At 39.9% G+C, this 26245-nt stretch overlaps 1 protein-coding gene across 2 annotated transcripts; it reads left to right on the forward strand.

Annotated features, from left to right (window-relative positions):
* Positions 1 to 2885: 2885 nt before the first annotated feature.
* On the forward strand, positions 2886 to 25979 carry LOC143860867 (disease resistance protein At4g27190-like). Of its 2 annotated transcripts, none has more exons than XM_077371712.1 (3): positions 2886 to 3036; positions 22271 to 24979; positions 25532 to 25979. In XM_077371712.1, exon 2 carries the CDS (start codon positions 22276 to 22278, stop codon positions 24931 to 24933), a length of 2658 nt encoding a protein of 885 aa, XP_077227827.1. In that variant the 5' UTR covers positions 2886 to 3036; positions 22271 to 22275; the 3' UTR covers positions 24934 to 24979; positions 25532 to 25979. The 2 variants fall into 2 exon arrangements, with proteins under 2 accessions (XP_077227827.1, XP_077227826.1); XM_077371711.1 differs by having other exon boundaries at positions 22271 to 24963.
* Positions 25980 to 26245: the final 266 nt, after the last annotated feature.

The raw sequence follows: 26245 nt of genomic DNA on the forward strand, positions 1-26245 counted from the left end.
GTGAAAGATTTGTTCGCTTTGGATGTGCCATTAAATCTTACTGAGTTGGGTAGGGGATCGACTTGGCAATTTTGCAAAACGCCATTTCATGGCTCTTTTTCGAGAGAGGACAGCCACCCGACAGAAGATTTTGTCCCATTCATTTAATTCATTTGAGGGAGGTTCTCTCTCGTAAAACTGAGCCGTGAAATGTCTTTCTAAGAAATTGCCTGGTAGGTTGGGCTTAGGATGCTTCAGTAGTGGGTCCAACATTTGAATGATGCCAACCGTCCATCTGAAAGGCCTTGCATTGGATCTCAAAAATAGTGGACTGACATTCTAACTCTTTTAAACAAAATTAATTAATTGTGTACTAAGCTTAGTAGGACATAATAGGACACTCCGATGGACGGTCCGATTTAAAATGGATTGTGATCGTGACGTGGAAAGTAGAATCCGAAGAACAATCCGACCGATAAGGAATTTGAATGATCGTGACTGTGACATAGGTGGATCCGGTGACATGTCAGCGCCCCTTAAAAAATCAGCGTCAAGGGAGAATAGCCTTGAGGGATTTTGGGGGGGGGGGGGGGGGGGGCGTGGAAATATCAGCGCCCCTTAAAAAATCCTCGTCTTCAGGAGATTATCTCCTCAATTATTGGTATGAGCTGGCCTCTTCAGTTGACAATATGAAGTGATGTTCAAAATTTACCTTTTTACCCCTCTAGCCTTATCTTTGAGGGGACAGCACCGGCCAAGCTCATCCACTTATTCAAAGCTACTTTCTGTTCTTTGTACACCCAAAAACTTTACTCTTTTTGAAGGCATCTTCCTAGGGGTGTCAACGGATCCACTTCGGGTCGGATCCATCTAGGTCACAGTCACGATCCATTCAAATTCCTTATCGGTCGGGTCGGATTCGGATTGTTTTTCGGATCGTACTTTCCACGTCATGATCACGATCCATTTTAATTCGGACGGTCCATCGGAGTGTCCTATTATGTCCCACTAAGCTAAGTAAGCAATTAATTTTTTAAAAAAGAGTTAGAATGGGGAGCGCATAATCCTACAGGGGAGCGCATAATTAACATGATTTGACATTAAAAAGTGTTTAAGTCTGCCCACAATTCCGTTAAAAGGGGAGTGCATAATCCTACAGGGGATTAAAAAATCATCTCCATGACAAAAAATGTGTATATATTTTAGCAGAATCTGTCTTATTCATTTAATTCATCAGAGGTGGCTGTGAAAAAAATGTGAAAAAACGTACATTTTACGAATTTATATTAGGCCATGTTTGGCCACCACTGTGAAAAAAATATTCCCCACCATAAAAAAAATTAATTCAATGGAATATTTGTGGGGCTAGTTGTGAGAGATGCATGGGAGATGGAGACTTGAGAGGATGGAAGTGATGACCGAGAATGAAAAGCTCCTAAAACCAATAAAAAAAAATCAATTCTAAATATATAAGTTCTTTTCACTAGGTTTTAGGGATATACGATGTTATCTTCACTCCACCCACTAAATTCTCTCCCTCTCCTCATCCCCTCTAAAACAGTTGGGTCGAGTAGTCGACGAATATTTGGTGGAATAAATTTTCATGGTTTCCAAACATGGAAATAAAATCCCAAAATTAAGTGCATGTGTTTGCTAGGGGTAATATGTGAGTTTATGAACAAACACAATCAAACCTTACCCGAGTTTAACAGCTTGAAGAGAGATTGGGATTTCGGAACACTGTTGTTGTTAATGGTAGCCAAAAGACCAAAACCCTAAAATCGCCTCTCTCTTTCCTTCGTGAAACTGTGAAACGGTGAAACCGTAAAAGTAGGAATGAAACGAGTGAAATGAGGGAAATCTCACATTCCCATCCGATTCATTAGTGATAAGAGAGGTTTTGACCAAAATACCCTTCATAGAAGTGTTAGCATATACAAAATTTGAAGGGTATATTTGTAAAACATTTCAGATCGTGACTATCCAATGGGCATCTGTGGCGTGCCCATACCCAATCCGAATTTTTTAGGATCACAAATTTTATGGTCCGAAATATGCCCATGGATCCTATTTATATGTTTAGATCCCGTTCATTAACGTTCGGATTCGGACGCTCCATCGGACCGTCTAGATCCATTGACACCCCCACATCTTCCTTCCATTTCTTTTATAAACTATTTTTTAATGGAGAATAAATTGGAGTCTTTTTCACCAAAGGTTGGCAACTAAGTATGAGCTTGAAAAAGACGCACGAAAAATGCCTTACTCGATTGACGCCAGCAAATCCCTAGTTATAGTCATCAAAAGGTATCATATTTGGCACCCCCCTTACTTTGATTGATACACCCGTCTATTTTTACCAATGACAATAACTTGGTTTCACAAGCTTATACACTCCTTCTCGAAAGACGTTTAAAGGAGAGAAAGGGGTGTATTTAACTATTTATCAATAGTCAGGATTCATAATATGAGAAGCATTAGGCTAACCACTTGTTGCGGTATCTTTCCAACAAAAATTATTCGTTATAATTTTTTATTAGCTTGTAGTCTTGTACAACTTCATAAATAGGTTATAAATATGATTTATTTCAAGCAATAACATTTGGACTATCTTCATTTGATAATTTTAACCCATCATTAATTTTAATCATCTAATAAGATCAGATTTTAATCATGTCTTGTATACTGACCTGGGTCCCACCATAATTGGATGATTCTAGACCGTTAATCAAGCAAGATAATAAAAGACATTCTTTAATGTGTGTTTAAGCGGTTGATGTTTTTTGGGTACCCACAGCTGACCACTGGGAGTCTGGGACCTTCGTTATTCAAAATAAGACCCATATTTACTTAGGTCACTTAAATAAATCCTTGACTTCAGGAGACTCTCCCTCCTCAATTATTGCTGTGAGCTGATCGAAAATATCAAGTGATGCTCTGAAGGCATCTATCTCCCTTCATTTCTTTTATAAAGATCATTTGAAGAAGCAACCTTAAGATCATTCATCTCTCACTCTCTCTCTCTCTCTCATTGCATTTGTTAACCAGGACAATCGGGTATGTTGTTTGAGTTCATATTGTATGTTGTTTGAATTCTTATTTCTGTATTTCAGATTTGTATCTCACTTAATTATCCTTTTCATGTAATGAAGTGTTTGTGTGTTCTCACAATCATCGCATCACACTCCAATCTTGATCCTTTCAAGAGTAATGGATTCTTATTGTATATTTGTCTATTGTTCTAACCCAAGAACACCTGGGTGGTTTTTCCCATATAATGAGATTGAATTTAGTTTTTTTATCACCTATAGAAAACTTAGATAAATATAAAATTAGTGATTTTGTTTGGATTCATTTGAGGTAGCTTATTGAAAATAATTTCTTTTAAATTGATGACTCTATGTGAAGGGCGCTGATATCTCCCCCCCCCCTCCCTTAACGGTTTCTGTGAGTATGCGGGGACTGGGCGAAAGTTTCCCAGTTGAAAATGAGTGGCCTTGGCCAAAGGTTAGCAATGCACGGTGAGCTTCAATGGAGCTTGCCTTTTAGGAGTTTTGCCTTTTGAAAATGGGTCTTTTTAAAAGGTAAGTTTGCAAAAGGCTCGCGGAGACTACACGTTTAATCCCACATTGTAGAGGAATGGGAAGTGATATATCCGCCCCTTTTGATCACCAGGAACACCCTCTGTCAGTGTGTGTGGCAATCAGCGGCATTGAATTCTTCTGACATAAGTACAACAGCCCCTCCTTAGTCATTGATACACTGATAGGGGGTGTTCCTGGTGATGAAAAGGGGCGGATATATCACTTCCCTAGAGGAATTTATAAAGCATGTCTTACTCCTAGCTCTGGCTTTATTTAAAGTGAGTTTTGCATGGTGGCCATAGGACGGTGCAATGCTGGTCCACATGTGCGCGCAGAGCAAAAGCTGTTGGTTGATGATGCTATAAGTGCATAGTGTTGCTTTTTGTGCATCGTCTAGGTGGTTTAATTTTTTCCGAGTAGATTTGGGCCATTGATAATAATCAGAGTCGATTCTTATCGATTAAAGTAATCATACGATAACATATGGTGTTCGGATGTGATCGATCACAGATGGTTGCAATATGGACCACGGGATCGTACCCAGATAAGTTTCTTCGATAATTGGCTGACCCGATGAGTGTCATCAGTCACTAAATGGTTCTCATCGGTTATCTGTCACCGAGATGACAGTCATTGGCCGGGACTCGAGCAGGTGCGATATGGACCACAAGATCACGATCATACGTTTACCAATGATTCGGATCAACCATGACCACACGGAGATCGATAACAATCCAATAGTCAAATAACAACTAGATCATGATTGAACGGAAATGACCGTTATAGAGTGAACCGGGGTTTTTGATATGGCCAAAGGTTGTTATCTGTAGTCAATGGACCATAGAGTTGCAATCGGATACAATATTCTAACAATAACATTGGAACCTACACTGATCAGGAGTCAATCTAAACCGTAGTCCACCTTAAGAACAAGTGTCGACTGTTGCACCCCAGCCCAGATGAGGGAAGGAACCGCGGTGGAGAGTGAAGGAGACACGGGCGTGTCAATCTCTATCCACCTCCCTGTGTGACCTTAGTTTCTTTTTTGTCGTTTTGGTATATGGCTTTACTTTTTCTTTTGTTTCGTTCTTTCCTGTTGGCTGACCCCAGGGGAAAAGACGGACATTTCCCCTTCTGAGTATATGCTATTTTGCATGGGAAAGTATGTGGCCTTAATATAATAGACATACCTTCAAGAGGCGTGCCGAGTCCCGTGAGAATGGGAGGCACGTCTCTTTCTTTTCATAGTTGCCACCTAGGAAATAACAGGTCCTAGGTCCGATATGACACTTTTTTTATCTGCATCAAGATTCTGAGCAAGGGCCGGAAGAGGTTAGTAGGGCTGCAACTCGGGTTGGGTCGGGTTGGGTTTTTTTTTCCGGAAAACCCACGATTCCCAAACCCTGCCATACCCATTACAATTCGCAGGTCGGGTCGGGTTTCTTCACGTTGGCGCATTGTTTTATATTATCTAACTTCAACTCACTGAGATTAAATGCAGAGAGAAACAAACTTAGTGGCATGGGATTACATAAAGGTATATATAGGTGTATGAGTGCTTAGATGCTTGCATTTAATCTTTTTTTATACAAAACACTGGTTCATGCTTATTAAGCAAGGACTAACTAGCAAGAAAATGCAAACATGCATCCGGTTTGCAGAGGATGGTAGTTCTATAATTTTTGACAATGTTTGAAACTCCACTTGTAATCGTACAACAAACCAAAGAGTAAACTTCATATAACCACATAAACAATTCATTTAAACATACAAAAATAATAGTGTTGATGTTAAATTCAATGATATTTACTAACGTGTGCATTACTCAATTTATCTATTTCGAATTGGGTCGGGTTTTAGGTTGGTTTTTCAACCTGAAACCCTACCCTTTCCGAAATTGAGTCAGGTTTTTCAACTTGAAACCCGACCCTACTCAAGACCCATGATTTAAGAACCCGACCCAAGGTATTTTCAGATTGGGTCAATGCGGGTCGGGTAAAACCCAACCCAAGTTGCACCCCCTAGGGGTTTGCACCGGCTCCGCTAGATCGGTGATCGGTCTTTACGGGAAAAATGAGAGCAGGATTCCAATTACTCTTGAAGGAAAAATGGATGCTAAAAAAGTACTGAAATCCGCTCCTTTTATTCTCACTAATGGAGAAAGTGAAGCAAGGAGTTGTTTCAGAGGGTGGTCTGCACAGGCCTCATCTTATAAGGATGGATCTGGCTGGATCCGGGGCTCACTTTTCCTGGGATTCGGCTCACCCATTGCTCTAGGTGACCCGATTCCTAATTTAGTGTCCTTGCTCGTAAGATGGGGTGCTCCTTTTCCTTTCCTTCTCATCACAATCCCCAAAAGTTGAATTGATGCGATATTTTGGGATTAACTTTTATTAGTTGAAAAATCGGCTTCTGCTTCTACTAGGTTTTTTCGAAGAACCGTTCTTCCAAATACCCCAACGCCCTAGCGGTATTGAGGGTGAATGCCTTCGTGGGCAACTTGGAGTTCCGAGTGGAACTGACCAAAAGTGGTTGAACCTTACAGGAGGACTTTTTGTGTGAATGGGCTAGAAACCCTCGGGTGCGAATCCGATCTAACATTCCCTTTTTGATTAATGGTAGATCCAGAGCTGTTAGAGGGGTTTTCACCCCCAGGCAAGATTGCTATGCGCAGCGAAACATAAAATCACATAGATTAATTTTTTTTTATCAATCTTGCCCGTTAACCTAGGATCTAGATGATCTGATGGCGATTTAAGTACATGCTTTGAGAAGAGATAATACCTTACTTACTGCTGGATATGGTGTGATCCTCTGCTTGATCTACTCCCCGAACGGCTACGATCATTCTTAACACCGCTACCTGACAAGTTGGACCAATGGATTCCTTTTGATCGCACAAAGGTAAGGGTGCAAGTGGGGTTGGGTTCAACCCAGGAAAAAGTCGGGTCGGGTTGGGTTGAGTTCGAGTCGGGTTCGGGTTGAGGGGTTGGGCAACCCGTCCCAAGTGAAACCCGAACCTAGTGAAACCTGAACCCGACTCGAACTCAACCTGAACCTAGTGAAACCCGACATTTTTTTATCATTGTTATAGGAAGCTAAAAAACTAGAGTTGAACTCGGTTCGGGTCGGGTTCGGGTTGGAGAAAAGGGTTCCTCGGGTTGGGTCGGGTTGAACCTCATCGTGTTGGAACTCGGGTTGAGTACATGTTCCTCGGGTCAAGTTCGGGTCGGCCTCAACAAGACCCAACCCGACCTGAGTTGCACTCCTACACAAAGGGATGACGAACAACTTTTGGTCTTTAAAGATTTCTGATATAGATCAGAAACGAAGGGAAAAACGAAAAAACAATGGAGCTTTTTGGTGTTCTTTTAGTTTTACTCAAGATCTTGAAGTAGAGGATGAAAGAGATGAGAGAAATAAAGGGAGTTGTGAGAGAAATGAGTTGCACGAATTTTCTTAGGGGTAATGATGAAAAATTCGTGCACTATATGTATATATAGAATCTAGAGTTTTGGTATTTAAAATCCCTACAAAAACTTCATTCATTTTTATCACTTTTACAAATTGGTTTAAAAAATGTCTAGATTCAATGAACCTAAAGTGGAGAGATATGTTGGACGAATTCTCCATGTGAGTTGAATGACTTTTGTCCTACAAAATCTCCACTTTGTTTTAGTTTAAATAAAAAACAAATTCCTATCTAATCTCCATCTCTCTTTATCTTTCTAACTTCCCTACTTTTTCTCAATCTAGATTGTATCTAACTTTTAATTTGAATTTCAAAAATAAAATACAAAAGGTGGTGGACGAATTTGAGTGGGGACCACTCCCCTAAATAATCTGCCAAAAACATTTTGCACTAATTAACATCAAATTTTCAAATTTAAATAAAAGCTCTTTTGTTTACTTTATTTGAATTTTATAAGCTAAAAGGAAGTGGACGAATTTTTAATGTGAATGGGTTGGTCGTGTAAGACCACCTTATCCCCTAAAAATTCTCCCATTTAAGAATTTTCATGATTCATTTATTTAAAATAAATAGAACTCTTTTTATTTATTACATCACATCAATACTTCTCATCAATACCTCTGACCCAATGGGATTTCAGCTCTATTTTAATAACTTGAATTTCGCCTAATACCCTTTAGTTAACACTTAACTAATTTGTTATTACTTTTATGTCCTTTGGTGTCTATACCAAAAGACCATGTATATTTGTTCCCTGGTGTCCAATACAACGGATCCGATCCACCCTGCAATCTAGTAAATGTGGTACCTTGATCCTAGAAGGATGTAAACGGGCCATACGAGTTATGAGAGCGATCGTTGCAGGAATCCGACGGTCGATCCTGCAGAACCCAAAGATGCCCCCCACTGCGATCTCGCTCCATAGTCAAACTATAATCGCATCAGATTAGTGGCCTCCGTCGAGACATAACCTTGAAGATGACCGTCAGATCACCATACCCCTAACTACATCTAACGTGTAAGTCCTTCTCCGATCTACATCTACTTAGTTGGGGTCCACGGAGTGTGGACATCTACTACCCCCTGCTCCCACTCACAGTATACCTTCTAGTTAAGCAGTTTGGGCCCGGAAATGTATTTTCAAAATAATTTCAAAAGCATACAAGTGTTTTTCGAAAATAATTTGATAAATCATTTATCAAATTTGTCTGGCCAAGCAATTTTATAGGCCTACTGTGCTGACCGAGACTGTAGATGTCATCCCCCACAATTTTGGCGTGGAGAATTCCATGTTGGGTATCCCTATTGAACTCAAGGGTTTGTCCTAAGATCCAGTACTACCCGTTCCAAATAAGAATCACTGTAAGATAGACTAAAACCCTAGAATGGGCCCACAGACTAATATGACCCCTCCGGTCAAAGGACATGTAAATGGTCCTGTCTGGGTAGAACAACCTTACTAACTCCTATCCACAGGCTATTCTAATATGATCTTGTTCAGTGCGTGATCCAGTACTACATATTCCAAATAAGAATCGCTGTAAGGTAGACTAAAACCCTAGAATGGGCCCACAGACTAATATGACCCCTCCGGTCAAAGGACATGTAAAAGGTTCTGTCTAGGTAGAACAACCTTACTAAATCCTGTCCACAGGCTATTCTAATATGATCTTGTTCAATGCGTGATCCAATCATTGCACGCACACTTCTTGCTTAGGGTCCACTACCCAAGTGACTGAGATAAACCACCTCACAACAAGTGCTTGTAGGCAATACCGTTGTTGGTTGTATACAGGAAGAGATGTCCAATCTTGATCCCAACCAGGAACTTTTAAAGTCTGCAAAGAATTGGGATACCATATCTCCCTACACCCAAGGATTTGTGAATACTTGAGCATGGTATTCCTACTTTACTACAGAGGGACGAATATGTTTCAAAATGTAAGCACATCACACACATTCGAAGATAATACCCATTAAATGTCATGATATTTATTAATACATAAAACATAGCATATACAAAATGTACCGGCTTTTAGGGCACTAAATCTAACCAGAGCTCCTTGAACAACATAAGGAAATACGAGTTAAAGTGGAAAATGTATACATGCAAGAAGCTAGTTGATTGAGTTGCACTCATGAGAGAATACAACCGAGCAAGAGGTCCTTGCCAGGACATAGATGGGGGCGCAAATCTTTCAATGTTGATTGCCTTGATCTCCTCAGGGTCTCGACTAGGGTTGGACGGAGTTAAGGGTGTGAGTGGTGGGGGTTGCATTGTGGGTATATAGTGAGGTTCTGTGTGATTGCAGGAGGGCGGGGTAGGCGACAATTCTTCGCTCTTCTAGATTTCCTAACTCTCTCAGTTTTTCTCTCTTCTAGATTTCCTAACTTGGTCCTCCTTTTTCTCTCTCCGGTCTCTCTGGGTTTTTTCCACTCCCAGAGGTCCTCTCTCTCCTCTCCTTTCCCTAGGGGTATGTCCTTATTTATAGCCAAGTGAGAGGGGTAAAGTTCATAATTTTGGGGGCTACCGGTCGGACATCCCGTTTTTCTAGCGTAGGGGTTAGCTTTACTAACAACGATGGTAAACTAATTGCCGCCGGTAGTCTAGAAAAGTGAGGTTCTGTCAGTGCCGCCCATTGTCGGAGTGGTTCAACTTAATTTCATCGTCCATTGGGCGGTGGCTGTACAGACAATCTTAGTTGTTTCATGAGGTCTTAGCAGGTGAATTGTGATTGGTCCTAGGAGAGGCATCTGACCGGCTAGTAGGTAGCCACTTGGACGCCTTGGGTTGATATTGTTTGGTGGTTTGTGGAGGTTTTCGAGAATTATATTTTTAGATTTTATGGGGTTAAGTTTCGAGGATGCTTTGGAAATCGAGGTGTATCTTCTTGGAAAGCTCTGGCTCATCATCAGAGTGCTAGAATGTGTGCCGTCGCGAATGCACAAGAGGATTTATCTACATGTGTCCCTCTTTGTCCGAGAATACGAGTATGCGGAGGACAAAGCTAGAATCATAGGATTTTTTGTGTGCGAATGGGCGCAATCGGAGTCCTTGGCAGGTCCTAGCCTGGTCTCAAAGCAATTGACTCCTTGCTGAGTCGTCGTGCAGAAACCCCTCATCAACGGTAAACATTTAAAAGCTTGAAAGATCAAGAATGTTCAAGGAAGGGGATGGAATAGATGCTTCGATCTCGACATACGACTCTGAGGGTCTATCTCTCTACTAGGGTTATGGATAGGTTATTTAGAAGCTTCATTTTGTCTGCTAGAGATGTCAATGTTGGGGTAGTTTTCTACAATGCAGTGCAAAATAATGGTACGGTGTTGTGTGATGTGATGTTGCATGCTAGTGGTATGTGAATCTACTAGGGATGGTGTTGTAGTGGAGTGATAAGGGGGGTCTAACAGCTCTTGGAAACTTCACTTCTTGCTTTTGGACTTGGGAAGGTGATGGGGCCATCGTAGGGCCATATTTTAATTTTTGTGTATTTTAGGTGTCTTTTAAGTCCTTTAAGTTCAGTAGGGGTATTAAAGTCTTTTTACATCAAAATAACTTAAGTTCTTTGAGTTATTTATGTTTTAAATAGGCCCCACATGTGTATTACGGGATTTTTATGTGGGAAGCAAGCAAGAGGGTATTTTTATCTAAAAGTGTTGGCTTTTTCTTCAGGGTTTTAAAACTTTCTAGTGCTCTTCTTTCTTCTTATATATTGTAAGCCTTAGGGCCATTTCGAAGAATGTTATGTTATGTTAGGTTGAATGAAAATATTTGAAGTTTCTTCTCTTTTGTGGATGTGATGTCTACTTGATGGGGACCGTCGTCGGGCCATATTTTAATTTTTAAGTGTGTTTTAGGTGTGTTTTAGGTCCTTTATGTTATGGTAGGGGTATTAGAGTCTTTTTACATCAAAATAACTTAAGTTGTTTGAGTTATGTATGTTTAAATTGGCCCCACATGTGTATTACAGGATTTTTAAGTAGGAAGCAAGAGAGGGTATTTTGGTCCAAAATTGTTAGGTTTTCATTTAGGGTTTAGAACTTTCTAGTTCTCTTCTTTCTTCTTATATATTGTAAGCATTGGGGCACTTTTGAAAAGAATGCTATGTTATTTATGATGAATGAAAAAGATTTGAAAGTTTCTTCTCTTTTGTGGATGTGATGTCTACTCCTTGCAAAGGTGTGATGCCTTGATCTTCCGTATGGTGCAATGCCTAGGAACCCCTTCGTGTGATGCCTTAGCTTTTGGTTGGTGAGATTCTGATCTTCCTTTCTATCTCTCGTTCATGTTTCTCCCCCCCCCCCTAAATCAGCCGTTTGTTAATCAATTTACGTAGATCAACCCCAATCGGACCATCCAACAGTCTGATCATGGCCAAACTTTGGGGTTTGTTACTTCGTATAGGTTGTTCTCACATATCTAAAAACTCGGAGTAATCTAACGTTTGGATCTGATCTCGAAACTAGATCTGGACCGTCGATTTACGAAAATTACAGATTCTATATTTTCAAATAGATTTACGGTCGGACGGTCGGTTTGCGCTAAAATTGGATATATTCATTCCCATAATATCCCTTGCCACATATCCAAGAATCAAGTCAATCCAACAGTCGGATTGTTCCGTACGACCCTTTTTCCGATCTGTTGTTAGACTTTTTGCAGAAAATTAGATCCCCCTAATTGCAATTATTCCTTCATCATTCTCCCACAGATCCGTCCTGCGTCCATTTTGGTATCAAAGCCAACTATCATTTCAGCGTTCGATCGTTCTGCATCAATTTGGTAACAATGCTCAAGGTGGAAACATGTCATCTAGATGCACTAAAGATCAAATAGTTGAACTGTTGGAAGGCTTGAACGCCAAATTTGACGGGTTGCTATCCCTCTTGGATTGCGTGGGTCATATTTACCAAGGTTGTCATGCTCGTCCTCTAGCCAACTATCATTTCAACGTTCGATCGTCCTGCATCAATTTTGTATCAGTGCTCAAGGTGGAAACATGTCATCTAGATGCACTGAAGATCGAATAGTTGAATTTTTGGAAGGCTTGAACGCCAAATTTGACGGTTTGCTATCCCACTTGGATTGCGTGGGTCATATTTACCAAGGTTGTCATGCTCGTCCTCTAGCCATAGAGACTTCACAGATTGCACAGAGTCAGGAGATCGTGTCGAAACAACCTTTGTTGATACCTTCTTTGGAGAACACGGAATTAGAACGGAGAAGAGCCATAATCGTCGTACAAAGTTGGTTCCGACAGAAGTTAGTTCGTGAACATTATAAGAGAATCAAGAGAGCAGCAACTATCATACAACACCCCTGAAAGAGGAAAGTCGCTCAACATAGTCAAAAGGAGCTTCAGATTACACCAAAATAGTCTTTGATCGTAATGTTTGGACCCTTGCCAAATTTTTACTACTTGCTCGAGGATACAGAAGTAGAAGCCTACAGACTTAAGGAAGCAGAAAAACCAAGTTTCACTTTCCCTAAGCTGACACGTCATTAGGAACAAATCGAAAGCGCACATGGTTATTACACTACTTCAAACCAACGACATGATTGCCCAAAGCTACTTGTGTGTTGGAAGTACTTAGTTCATTGGAAAGGACAACCGTATGCAACACGTGCGAGGATTCCAGTTGAAGAACTTTTACTCATCATGCCAAGCATTTTATTCGACGTGGTCGAAGCTTTTCAAGTAGGAGAGAATAATGGGGACCATCGTAGGGCTATATTTTAATTTTTAAGTGTGTTTTAGGTGTCTTTTAAGTCCTTTATGTTATAGTATGAGTATTAGTCTTTTTACATCAAAATAACTTAAATTCTTTGACTTATGTATGTTTTAAATAGTCCCCACTTGTGTATTACGGGATTTTTAAGTAGGAAGCAAGCGATAGGGTATTTTGGTCCAATTTTTTTTTCTTTTAGGGTTTAGAACTTTCTAGTTCTCTTCTTTCTTCTTATATATTGTAAGCCTTAGGGCACTTTTGAAAAGAATGCTATGTTATGTTATGATGAATGAAAAAGATTTGAATGTTTCTTCTCTTTTGTGGACGTCATGTCTACTCCTTGCAAAGGTGCGATGCCTAGGAACCCCTTAGTGTAATGCCTTGATTTATTTATTTTTTTGGAAGTTGACATATTTCATTAATACTCAGATAGCATTTGGGACCAGGAGTCCCAGCCTGCAATACAAAATATTAAGTTGCATTGGCACGGGCATACCCGAGACCAATTCAAAAATTAGGCAAAATAAGCCAAAGTGAAAGCATAAAATTCCCCTTTCTGCTAATCAATAGCATGCCTTCTTTACAAACTTCCATAGCATTCTTTCAAAACTTTCATCTGTACCCTTCTAAAACTGCAAATAATTCTGGTTCACCTAACAAGTACCTCTAAAACTACGGATAAACCGATTCTCCTGAAAATACCAAACTTGCATTCTAAACTCTAAAACTCTAGATCTAATCGTAAAATTCCAAGAAGATTTAGCAAAGCTAGAGTATCCACATAGGAATGCCTAAGCGAAAGAACGAGTCTCTCAAGCAATGGCTACTGAAGATTGAGTGCTTCTAGATATCGACAGGGAATTCACAGTGCTATTTAAACGATAGCTATCTTGGATGATCATCAAGAGTATTTATCATCTAACAACTTACAACCCAAATCAAAGAAGACACTTTCAATGAAACAACCCCAAAACACCTATCTTCTAATATAACCCATTCTTCAATTTTCTTCTTTCGTATATTTTTTCTTCGTCCTTCTCCTCTTTATCTGAAAAGTCTTTTTTTTCCTTTTTACTTCCTGTATTTTTTTCCAACTATCGGGGCCTAAAGGCTTTTCATTTAGGGTTACTACCCTCGGCTTTCTTCTCTCCACCATCCTTCTCCAAACCTTCTTTCATTCAAATCTCTGATTGCCATAGATAGAAACAGATTCTTAATGGCTTCAAGATCATCATCAAAACCTATCCCAAAGACATCCCCTATAGCCAACAACTCGTCAATTTCCTTAGAAGGAAGAGCTTTACTTTCTTCTGACTCCAAAAGATCCACCGACCTTAAACCCTCTTCTTGATCTTCCAACTCCAACCCCATCCGAACCCGAACCTCCATACAAACTTCCCGGTCTAGGGAATCCCTTGACTACTGGGTTTCCTCTACTGAGATAGCCACCAATTTTTCCAGTCTCTCAATCTCTGCTGCCTTAACCTCCTCCCAACGCTGACGGCGGGCTCTTCGCTCCTCTTCCAGAGCTTCCTTAAAAAATGGAAGTTTATAGATTCCGACAAAAGCCTGCTTAGGGTCAGTCTTCCGTGAGACTTTTAGAAGACGATCCTTGTTAGCCATAGCGTCCCTCTTGAATTGTTTCCATTACCTCTTCCATATTCCCATGGAGATTTCCCTTGGTGCAGGACACTCTTCTGCCGCCATTTTTTCATCGAATTCCAGGTCTTTAAGGAACCGAAGGTCGTCTACCTCAAAAGAAATCGCCTTCCTCTTCCTAGAGGAGGGACCAGAATCAGACGACATGATAGAGGAGAAAGGTTTATCAAAGTCCTTCAGGAGAAGGCTAAACTTGGAGACTAAGTAACTCGGGTTTTCTTTCCTCCGGAAACCCAAGGGATTTCTTTTAAAGAGAGAGAGGCCCCCTTTCATGGTTAATAAATGATTTTCGAGACGCATGCCTTGCCCTTTCTGTCCTGCTTTTTCTCTCTGAATCGGTGTGCCCTTTCTAGAGGAGCTGACACGAAGCCCTCTGATATGACTGATGCTGTCATTCAAAACTCTTGAACTTCCCTATTCTTTTTATTTCTAAAAAAGTGATTTTTTAATTTTTACCGCTTTTTCAACTGACACTGGTTGTAGATTGAGACAGTCAGAGATATCTTTTCGAGCTGATACAAGATTTAGCTTTTAATGTCTGTTGACACGCCCCAAACCCAAGATTCCCCTTTCAATGTTGAGGCTAACCTTTATGATTTATCTGAGGGTTTTTCCGCTCCCGAAGTAGAGGATAATTCAAATGTTGGGGCAGATCTGTCCAACGGCTCTTTTACCATGGATATGACAGATTTACCCCAAGGGACTACTATGAAAGGCCCATCCACAGGGGGTCAACCGCCGACGAAGGGTCAACAGAGGCTTCAAAGACAGGGGGGCAAAGGGGAGGAATCCCCTTCCGCCGAACGATCCTTAAAGGACATTAATGCCTCATCCACCATCTTAACTCCAACTGGATAGACAGTGGAATCTACCATAAGGTTTATAAAAGATGGTAGACAATTCCACATCGAAGTTAATACCTTAATAGATGCAAATTCTAGACAATGGTCATGGCTACCAGACATCTGTGATTCCAAAACTTGCCTAAAATCCTGACTCAAAACCTCCGCCGTGGAGAGAGACCAGGCATGAAGTGGAATATTGAAGAACCTAAGCCTCATTATTTTTGCACCAGTATTTAGAGCAGGAGACCACGGTTGAAGGGAAACAAGATATCCTCCCAAAGCGTCACCACCCTGCCGTAGAATGGATGTAGCCTGACCCTGAGACTCAAAACAGAAAAGCACCATTGAAGGGCTAATAGAAAATGGTTTGCTAAGAAGCGGAAGGGCCCATTGTCTCCTCACCCAAGTTCAAACTTCTTCAGCAGGGACCTGTTTCTCATAGTGCCTATTAAGCAGCTTTTTAGGGTCTTCTTCCTGTCATTAATCAAGTCGATTGGGATAGTGACCAAAGGGGTTTCTCATTCACTCTAAGAGTGAGATTCTCCTTGGGGGTTGCCTTAGGAACCTATGTTTTAACCACCTCTTCCTTCTTGTTATTCTTCGGCCCCAAACATCTTCTGCAGATACTACGAGAGCCAAAATTGTTGTAGTTACACTTCAAACACTTCCAGTCGCTTTCATTTTGGTTTGAAACGTTCCTCCTTTCCCAAGCAATACCATTTATGAACTTTAACCTCCTTGTCATCATGTCCAAGTCCTCCTGGCTTCCTAGTGACCGAAGAAAAGATCTGGGGGAAATCATGATGATCTCCCTCTACTCCCCCTTTGGCTTATCAAGATCAAAGATCTCCGGTAACAACTTTTAAAGATTCCTAGCGTATAGAAAGCTTCCTGAGATGAATAAAAATCAAAACCAGCCTTGGTTTTGATTTGGGAGGGGGGAACCGTGATGCCTTGGTTTTGGTGAGATTCTGACCTTCCTTTCTATCTCTCGTTCATGTTTCTTTTTTCTGTCCACCCCTCCCAAATCAAAATTAGCCATTTCTTAATCAATTTATGTAAATCAACCCCAATCGGACCATCCGACTGTCTAATCGAGGCCAAACTTTGGAGTTTGTTAATTCTTATAGGCTTTTCTCACATACAAAACCCGGAGTAATCCAACGTTTGGATCTGATCCTGAAATTAGATCTGCGCCGTCGATTTACAAAAATTACAGATTCTGTATTTTCACCCATAATTACGATCGGATTTGCACCAAAATTGGTTATATTCATTCCCATAATATCCCCTACTACATATTCAAGAATCAAGTCAATCCAATGATCGAATTGTTCTGTATGACCCTGTTAGGAATTAACAACGCAGCAGAATAACGATGCAAAGATAAAACGAAATATCTTTCACAGAACACACAGATTTACGTGGTTCACCCAACTAGTTTGGTATGGGCTACGTCCACGGCAGAGCGACAAGCCAACGATTCCACTATTCTGAAGAAAAGATTACAAAAACCCTCACACCTCTCTTAGGCGTCTCCTGATAACACATCCCTTTTATATAGCGTTCTAAGACGCGTTACAATAAAGAGAAAAAACCCTAATTCATGAAAGTACGGGACCGCCGCAGTCGAGGTAGAGTGTACAGTACTTTCCAGATTAGACTGAGATCAGGCTTCACCAATAACAGACCCTTTTTCCGATCTGCTGTTAGACTTTTTGCAGAAATTTAGATCCCCCTATTTCAATTATTCCTTCATCCTCCTCACACAGATCCGCCCTGTGTTAATTTTGGTATCAAAGCCAAATATCATTTAAATGTTCGGTCGTCATGCATCACTACTCCTTGCAAAGGTACGATGCCTTGATCATCCCTATGGTGCGATGCGTAGGAATCCCTTGGTGCGATGTCTTGGATTTTTAGTTTGTGAGATTCCAACCCTTGTACCTATCTCTTTCATGTATTTTTTTTAGTTTTTTACCATAAACTACCTTCTCAAGAACCCAAAACCTCCATTAATCTCACTTTGCATTATTTTTTCACCAATCTTCCACCCTAATTCCCTAAAATATCCATTAAAAAAATTCTCAACCGTAGAAACATCATTCAAATCCACATCCTTATCCTACGTATCTCTCGTTTTGTCTCAAAACTCATTTTACTCCCTCTGGTCAAAACTCGGGTCGGGTTTGGGTTTGAAAAAGGCAACCCGATTTGATTTCAAGTTGGGTTCGGGTTGAAGAACGGAAAACCCGACCCGACCCGAAACCTGAAGCTTTCTTGCTTAGAAGGTTAAATTTTTTGAAAACGAGATCAAATGAAATGGGGCCATCTTTTTTCTTTCAAAAGTTACTTTTCAAATTTGTCTCGACAGCTATCAGTCAGTAGTACTCAGTACGTTAGGCCCATCACCATCAGACCTCTTTTCTTCCATTATTGTATTACTTTTACATTTCTTACTATACCAACTATTTTACACTTATATTGTAAACCGCCTCAGCCATTTTCCTCCTTCCTTTTTTGCTTGAACTCGGTAACACTAACCCACTCATCCCACATGCTTTGTTGTTGGTACCTCACCACAACACAGTTACCTTCCTCACCACAACGCTCTCATTTTCATCATCATTTTCCACACAATGAAACTGCTAATTTCAAGGAGCATCTCATCAAGCCCATCTTCCCTGAGAAGATGATGTTCCACCTCAACTCATCAGGCCAATAATCATTTGATGGGCACGATTTTTCTATCACCCACGATTCTCAGGTGGAAGAAGCACCCAGATACCTTCTTTTCTAGTTTTATTTTTTTGCTTTTTTTTATTTCTATTTTTCTTCTACAACTCGGGTCGGGTTCAGAAATTTTTAATTCGGGTTGAGACTCGGGTCAGGTCAGGTTCGGGTTGGCCTCAACCCGACCCAACCCGACCCGAGTTGCACGCCTAGTTATGTTGTAGCAACGATTAATGGGCAACGGAAAAAAGTCATCGCTATAGGCCCTTTTTCTTGTAGTGTCAGTAGAATATTTCTTCATGCATTATGTGATGGGCGCTATGATAGTGTTGAAATTTTCACAAACCGGTAAGAGAAGGCTCCTTATCTTCATTAGTGGTTTTAGGTGTAGGTCATTCCATAATAGCTCTTACCTTCTCATCTATATGGGTCCCTTTAGAGCCTACCAGATAGCATGTTACCTTTCTTATGCTACCAACATGCTCTTCTTCACTACAATTGTATATTAGTATAATTTCAAAATAGACCACATCGAATTGACCAAGATAAGGCTTGAGAAGTTGGTTCATTAGTACTCATAAGAAAAAAAAAAAAAAAACTTGGTTCATTTGCCTCTGAAGGTGCTTGGTGCGTTTGTGAGCCCAAATGACATTACTGGACCCTCATATAATAGACCCTCCTTGGTCATAAAGGCTTTTATCCATTCGTCACTTGATCTGATCCTAATCCGGTGATACCCTCTTCTTAAATCTAATCTGGAAAACATTGTCAACCATTCTAGCATATCCAACATATCATTCGGCAGTGATATAGGAAACCTATACTTCAGAAAATAATTTTATTAATGGCCCTACTATCAAACAGATGCTCTAATTTCCATATTTCTTATTGTCGTCTATGTTGGCACGACACACAAGCTCATACTTTCCCTAACTAGTCCCTTATGAACCAATTCTTCTACTTAACCTTGTAATAATTTGTTCTTCTTTGGACTCATGACTACGAACGATTAGGCAAACTAGTGCCCAGAATAAGGTCAATATTGTGTTGAATATCACATATAGAGGAATTACATTTGGGAGTTCATTGGGAATAATTTCTTTCAACTCTTGTATCAATTTATTTAGCCTTTTGGATTACCGATAGGCCTCACAAGTCACAACATCACCCTTCACTATCAAGGCATATATCTCTCATATTTTTGTAGACTCTTTCACAAATCTATCAGAGCTAGGAGGGACCACCCCACCACTATTAAAGTTCTAGGTTGATTCTTCCTTCTCATAGAGGCAATGATTATTTTTCCCATCTTTGAAAAAGATATAAACATTGTCTCTGCCCTTATGGGTACTCAACATCATACAACTAGGGCCGATCAAGTAATTGATAGGCTTTCCTATCGACCAAATCACACACAACTCTATCTTTAAAAAAAAATTACAATAGAAAATGAAATTTGATGCCTCTCAACAAACAATTTTAATTGACCTTTTTGATCCAACATATTTGTATGGAAGGGTGTCTTCCATCTTCAACTATACTTCGTACACCATTTCTATAGAGATAATATTTTCGCTATTGCTCTCATCAATAATCAAATTGCAAAATCTCTGATTCATTGTATACTTCTTTTAAAAAATGTTGTGTCACTGTGGATATGCCTCTTGATTAGGAGACTACATTAATCTCCTCACGACAAGGGACAACATTTGATCTTCATAGGCCAACATTTCTTCACTACGTTCTTGGGGGACTTCTTATTCTTTCCCTTCAATTTTGAGATTCCCGTTTCCTGCCCCTTCTAAACTAGTTACAAAGTTAGATACTTGACAGTGGGGACATTGATTGAATTTTTGTTTAGGCTGGCCATGGTTGAATGTATTTACCGAATAACCGAATCCTTTTTTTAGTAGGACCCGCATAAAAATATGCCATTGAAGTCGGTAAAGCTATCAATAACACTTGAGCAGATGGGGTGGAGAATACAGGTTTTCTGATCCCATCCCTAGTAGTGATCATTTTGGAGCGGATGGGATGGAGAATATGAGTTCTGGTTCCCATTCCTAATAGTGATCATTTTATCTTATTCACTGTCGAAAACTCGGCTCATGGATAGGGGTGGTCAGGATCACCCTCAAATAAGACCTCTCCATTGGCTGTGAATCATGTCCCATGGTGATTCAATAGTAGTCAACCCCCCTACTTCCGAGTTCCTACTCGAAGCTGATCTAGTTTCGCATCTACTCTAGGTTCTAACTTGACACCTCGTTTAGGGTCTAAACGAGTTGTGTCCATTTTCTATCATGGATGGCCATGGGCAATCCACCTGTGAATCTTGCTACTTGCTATGATTCTGTCTCTGTCAAATCATTACATGGGGATAAGCATTGAAACACTTTCACATAATCCTTCTCAAATAGGCATCCTTGATGACAATTCTAATATTGTTGGAATAACACTTGATCATAATCTATTTACACGAATCATGCTCGCAGCAACCGCTTCATTCTTTGCCAAATTTGAATCGGTTCCTTCATCTGCCATGTCTGTAAAAGTTGGAATTGTTTACACTAGGCCGAAGTCCCACTTTTAAGCTTTTATGCCACTAACTTCACCTCTTTGCCTTCGCAAACCTCCATATAATATAAAAATATAACTACCTCAATAAGCCAATCGGGAAGCCTTTGATTGAAATTGACAATTGAAGTCTAGAAGATCATTTTTGATTGGTTTTTTTTATCATGTCTCGCTCTTCAACCTCTTTATTGTTGGATTCACTTACACTGTGTGGAGGTCCATGATTTAGTATGTATAGTGAATCACAAACATGTTGACCGCAAGCTCCTTCACCGATCATGTCTGGTTCGTTCTCACAGATCTGATTGCACTCTAAGGTGTCTATCAATTAAGAAATCACTACTTGCATCTCCTGCATTGATCTTTGAATTGAAAAGCCTCGAATGCCATCACTATCATATCGTCATTCCTGGCGAATTGTTTTAGCCCATTCCGTTGTTATCAGCCATCAGAAAGGGGGTAATCTATGGTCACACCCTGACGCATGAATGAAACTATAGAAAGGAGGGAGAAGATGTACCTTTGATCAAATCCTTGAATCCATAGGAGATCTAGAGAATAAACTTCTCTAAAAAGAAACTTCTATAGATAATAATGAAAAGTCTCACATTGAGTCTTAAATGGTCCTAAAGACTCCAAACAAAACTCGCTTTCCTATAAGCTGTACTTATTAAAAACATTAAATTTTATAAAATAGTAAAAAATATTATACTTATTAAACTCATTACCCTTAATTAGGAGAATTATAATCTAGTAGAACTCTCAATACGATAGACAGCTAAAAATGAGCAAGATAAAAACACATTATAAATAGTAGATTTTGATATCAAACTGAAATTTGACCCTCTAAATGGCCTCTTCTTGAGATGCTTCGGAACAGCCTATGAACTTTAGTTGATTGGCTTTCCTGTAGGTATGATGATCCTTTTTTCAACAATGTACATTAATACCGATTCCTATAACTGTAGCCAACCGTAGCCAAATATCACTTGCCCTTTTGGCCCATTTTTTCTATTCCAGGTGCCCAAGGTAATCATCTATGATACGTTCTACATTAGTAATCCACTTGAGTCGTCCGTTTGTTTTTTGCCTTATGAAATTATCTACATAACTTTTCTTCCCAATCAAGATATAGAATATTTTGTATGAAGTTTCTACGTTCAATTCAATCACAGTAAATTATGATCTGATTTGGATGGAAATCATCCATTAACCCTCAACATACATTCACTAATAGAAATATTCATGTCTTCCCAATTCTTTGTCTTTTAGGAGCAGGGATTTTTATTGTATACCTTTTATCTTTTATCACGAGCATATGAGTGTTGTTTTTGCCTATATACGAAGATTGAATTAGTCATTTCTAATGAATAAAATATTATAAATTAAGAGAAGGGAAATGATTTTAGCAGTCCAATGTTTTGATATGTCGAGCAAGATTCTTGTCTTTTAGTGTTCAAAGGGCTGTCAAAAGGTTATTTACAGTTCCCAAAAGCTCTGACAATGCCAATTAAAAATAAAAAGACAAGGTACTCTTGCGACATATCAAAACAGCGGAGTGCTAAAATCATTTCCCTAAAAGAATTGATCTTTTTATTTGGATTCCTTTGAGGTGGATTATATATGATATGTCTATTCATAAGATTGAATGCACACTTTTATTTGCCTCTCATTCTTTTCTTATTTTGCAGTCAATATGGAGTCCCTTGCTGCACCGGTATTTGAAATTGCAAAGTGGTTAGGTTATCCTATTATTCGATGCATTAGCTACATCAAAAATCTTGAAAAGAATTTAAAAATTCTCAATGAAAAAGCAAGCGTTCTGTATGGTAGAAGGGAAGACATCAAAGGCAAGATAAGTAAGCATGGAAGCAGAGTGACTGCTTCGAATGAATTTCAAATTTGGCTTGAAAAGGTGGAAGGGCTACAAAGTAAGGTGAATGAGATAGAGAAAGAATACAAAGAGGAGAAAAATTGTTTGATGGGATGGTGTCCGGATGTTTCATTGCGGTTGAAGCTTGGCAAACGTGTTGATGATTCCAATATTTTGATCAAAGATCTCTTGGAGGAATCTGCGCCTTGGGTCGTTGGGGTGGCCGTTGACACACCGACAAATATAGCTGAACCCATACCTGCACCAACAATAGAAAAGAACACATCAACTGATCGCACTCTACAAAAAATATTGGGATGCATCAAAGACATTAAAAAAAAAAAGATTGGAATTTGGGGAATGGGTGGAGTTGGAAAGACGACGGTGATGAAAAGTCTGAACAACTCAGCAGAAATAACCCAGTTGTTTGAAATTGTCATATGGGTAACCGTCTCAAAAGATTGGAGCTTGCGAAATGTGCAGAATACAATTGCAAAACGATTGTCATTGAATTTAGGAAGTGATGAATCAAATGACAATATGGCAACAAGAATATATCAGGAATTGGAAAGAAAGAAGTTCATTCTTCTTTTGGATGACATGTGGGAGAAAATAGAGTTGGACAATGTTGGAATTCCTCGCATAAACCTAGAGAACGGTTCCAAAATAGTGCTGACGACTAGACGCCTACAAGTTTGTAAGTTGATGGATACTGATGTGGAGATAAGGGTAGATATCTTATCTGAAGAGGAAGCATGGAAACTTTTCCAAAACAAAGTGGGGGACGTTGTTGAAAATCCAAGCATACAATCCTTAGCAAAGGATGTGATGAAGGAGTGCCATGGTCTGCCACTTTCAATCATCGTGGTGGGAGGGAGCTTGAGGAAGGAGGCTAATGTCCATGTGTGGAAAAATGCATTGAATGAGTTATGCTCGCCGACTACATGTGAGATCGAAGATATGGAAGAACAAGTGTTTAAGCGCTTGAAATTCAGTTTCGACAGGTTAAACAATGACAATACAAAGAATTGCTTTTTGTACGGGGCACTGTATCCGGAAGACCATGAGATACGAATAGATAGATTAATTGAGTATTGGAGGGGGGAAGGTTTTATCAATGGTGCAGGTGCATATGATAAGGGACATGCTATAGTAAAACATCTCATAGATGCATCTCTTTTTGAAAGTGCCGAGACATACTCTGTCAAGATGCATGATGTTATGCGGGATCTAGCATTACGAATCACTTCTCCAACTGGAGACGGGTATAGATTCTTAGTGAGCGCTGGTGTTGATATAAGCAAACCCCCAAAGGAAAAGGAATGGGAAAACGTGGAGAGGATCTCCTTGATGCGTAATGAATTAAATAGTCTTCCCCCGTCACCATATTGCCTCAAGCTCCTGACATTGTTGCTTCAACGGAACAGAACATTAACAAAAATTCCTGCATCATTCTTTGATCATATGGCAAGCCTTCGAGTTTTGGACCTAAGTGACACCAGCATAGAGTCGCTACCAGAATCCGTTAGCAATTTGGTCAGCCTTCGAGCACTATTTCTAAATAATTGTGAGAATTTGAAGACGCTCACGTCTCAAGTTGGGGCACTAAAGGAACTTGATGTGCTTGCTCTTGGAGACGGGACAGAGATTGATTGTTTACCTATTGAGATTGAGGAGCTAACTAAACTTAGGCTTCTGGATGTGTCTTGTCACGAACTCAAAGTAAGAATATCGAGGCTCTCTCTATTGGAAGACTTGTGTATCGAGGTAGACCCATATGATGATGGGAGGCGGGCAAACTGTAGTGGTGGAGTTAGAGACCTCTTGGAACTCGGCGTGGAAAACTTGAATGAGTTGAAAAAGTGTAGAATCTACAGATGCCAAGAAATGGTGACTGTGATGGATTGGAACGGGCTACAAGAAGAGACTACTGCTTTACCAAACTTAGGGTTTCTGCATCTTGGATTTCTACCTAATTTGCGGAGCCTTTGGGAGGGGTCGATGCCACCTGGAACCCTCTCTAGCCTTACGGAATTGAATTTGTCGGGTTGTGAGAAGTTGAGGAAGCTTTTTTCTTGGCGCCGAATTAATCTTCAACAACTCCCTAATTTACAAGAGCTGTATGTTTGGTCTTGCGATGAATTGGAGGAGATAATTGTAAATGAGGAGGAGAAGGTCGACCAACTCCAACATGATGATGACGACGTTGATGCTCTACCATTACTGCTCCCTAAGTTGAGAGTCTTAAATCTTCGTAGCCTACCTCAATTGGGTAGTATTTGCAAAGGGGTCTCCTTGGCTTTCCCTGCACTTGAAGAGATAGAAGTTTATTGGTGTCCGAATATAAAGAGGCTTCCCGTGGGGATAAAAAAGGCACCCAATCTAAGGATGATTTATTGCAACAGAGACTGGTGGGAAGCATTGGAGTGGGAAAACGATGCCATCAAACAACAACTCCAACCTTTCTTCCACGCTATATAAAGCTGAAGCCCATCCCAAATCCCAATTACGGTATTTCGCCCCACAGGTTTTTATTTTAATTTTTTCGGTTCAAGTCAATGGATGTATGTTATAATGTTATTTATAAGGGATTTGGTAGGGACAATCGCACAAGGCTAGGCTCCACTTGTCAACAGATTTTTTCTTATTCTTTCATGCAACACCCTCTCTTCAAAATGCTTTCTACGATCGTCCCTACCAAATCCCTATTTATAGAGGATGGACGATCCAAATCATTAATTTATGGGTCCAACTCGCAGATGCATGTCCAAACAAAAAAAAAAGTACAGTGGGCCCACTTTATTGGGTGATCTCCTTATAGGATGATCCTAACCCTCTATTTGTGTATGTGTGCCTTCTATTTTATACTATCACACAAACGGAGGGTCATGATCATTTTTGTGCCACAAGCTATATACGCTAGGCCCAACAGACTGACTAATCACTTAGACAACCTAATAATGTGGGTCCACTTGACTATCGCATTAGGCCTCGCTGAGCTTAGATCACCCTATTCCAAAGTCTCTCTCTCTCTCTCTCTCTCTCTCTCTCTTATCATCATCATTTCTGGTGTTTGCAGGAAGCTCTCACAAGTCACAAGTGGGCTGCGTCGTAGCCATCCAAAGCCTGTCTCTTATTAGTTAGTGGTAATGTTGCTAATGTGGTGAAAGGGGTTTTTCGAATGATTGATCTAGTAGGTGCCTAGCTGAGTTTTGTGCAATATCTGCACAAACAATAAGCAAGAAGACTGATTTGCGTTTTTTGCAATATTCCCTGTTGCACTTTCCATCGTTCTAGGTGATCTTAATTTTTGGTGGAATTACTCAATGATTTCACTTCATGTTAACCATATCAAGTTCAAACACCATTTTCTAGGTTGGTTTACTTTTAGGCAGAGCTTATTACAGATGTGTATATATCCAATGCCAAAGCTCTCAAGATAGTATACAGGCATCAGAATGTTCCTTTTACTGCTTTCTTTTAGTTGTATTAACATTTGCATTCACTAGCTTGTTTTGGATTTCGTCTACGGTTTTTTTCTTTCCTAGTTATTGATGAATTTCACCATTTTTTTTCCTGAAAGCCACTTGATTTGGTGGGGATAAACACAGTGAATGTGAACCATATAGAAAAAGAATTCCAAAAAATTGATAAATGTAAACCAAAAAGTGAAAAAAAAAAATTTAGAAAAAAAATCCAAATTTTTTTTTTTTTCCAAGAGATTATTACTTTCCATAATTTTCTTTTCCCTAGATCCAAACATGCCTTAAAGAAGTCTTTGATCTAACGATCA

The sequence above is a fragment of the Tasmannia lanceolata genome, unplaced genomic scaffold (genome assembly GCF_043159265.1).
Source record: "Tasmannia lanceolata isolate RefF3 unplaced genomic scaffold, GAP_Taslan_0.1 ptg000037l, whole genome shotgun sequence".
NCBI classification, from domain to species: Eukaryota; Viridiplantae; Streptophyta; class Magnoliopsida; order Canellales; family Winteraceae; genus Tasmannia; species Tasmannia lanceolata.

Bases quoted from the DNA above. Each gene is read 5' to 3' on its own strand.
- LOC143860867 (XM_077371712.1), top strand. From the start codon at position 22,276: ATGGAGTCCCTTGCTGCACCGGTATTTGAAATTGCAAAGTGGTTAGGT.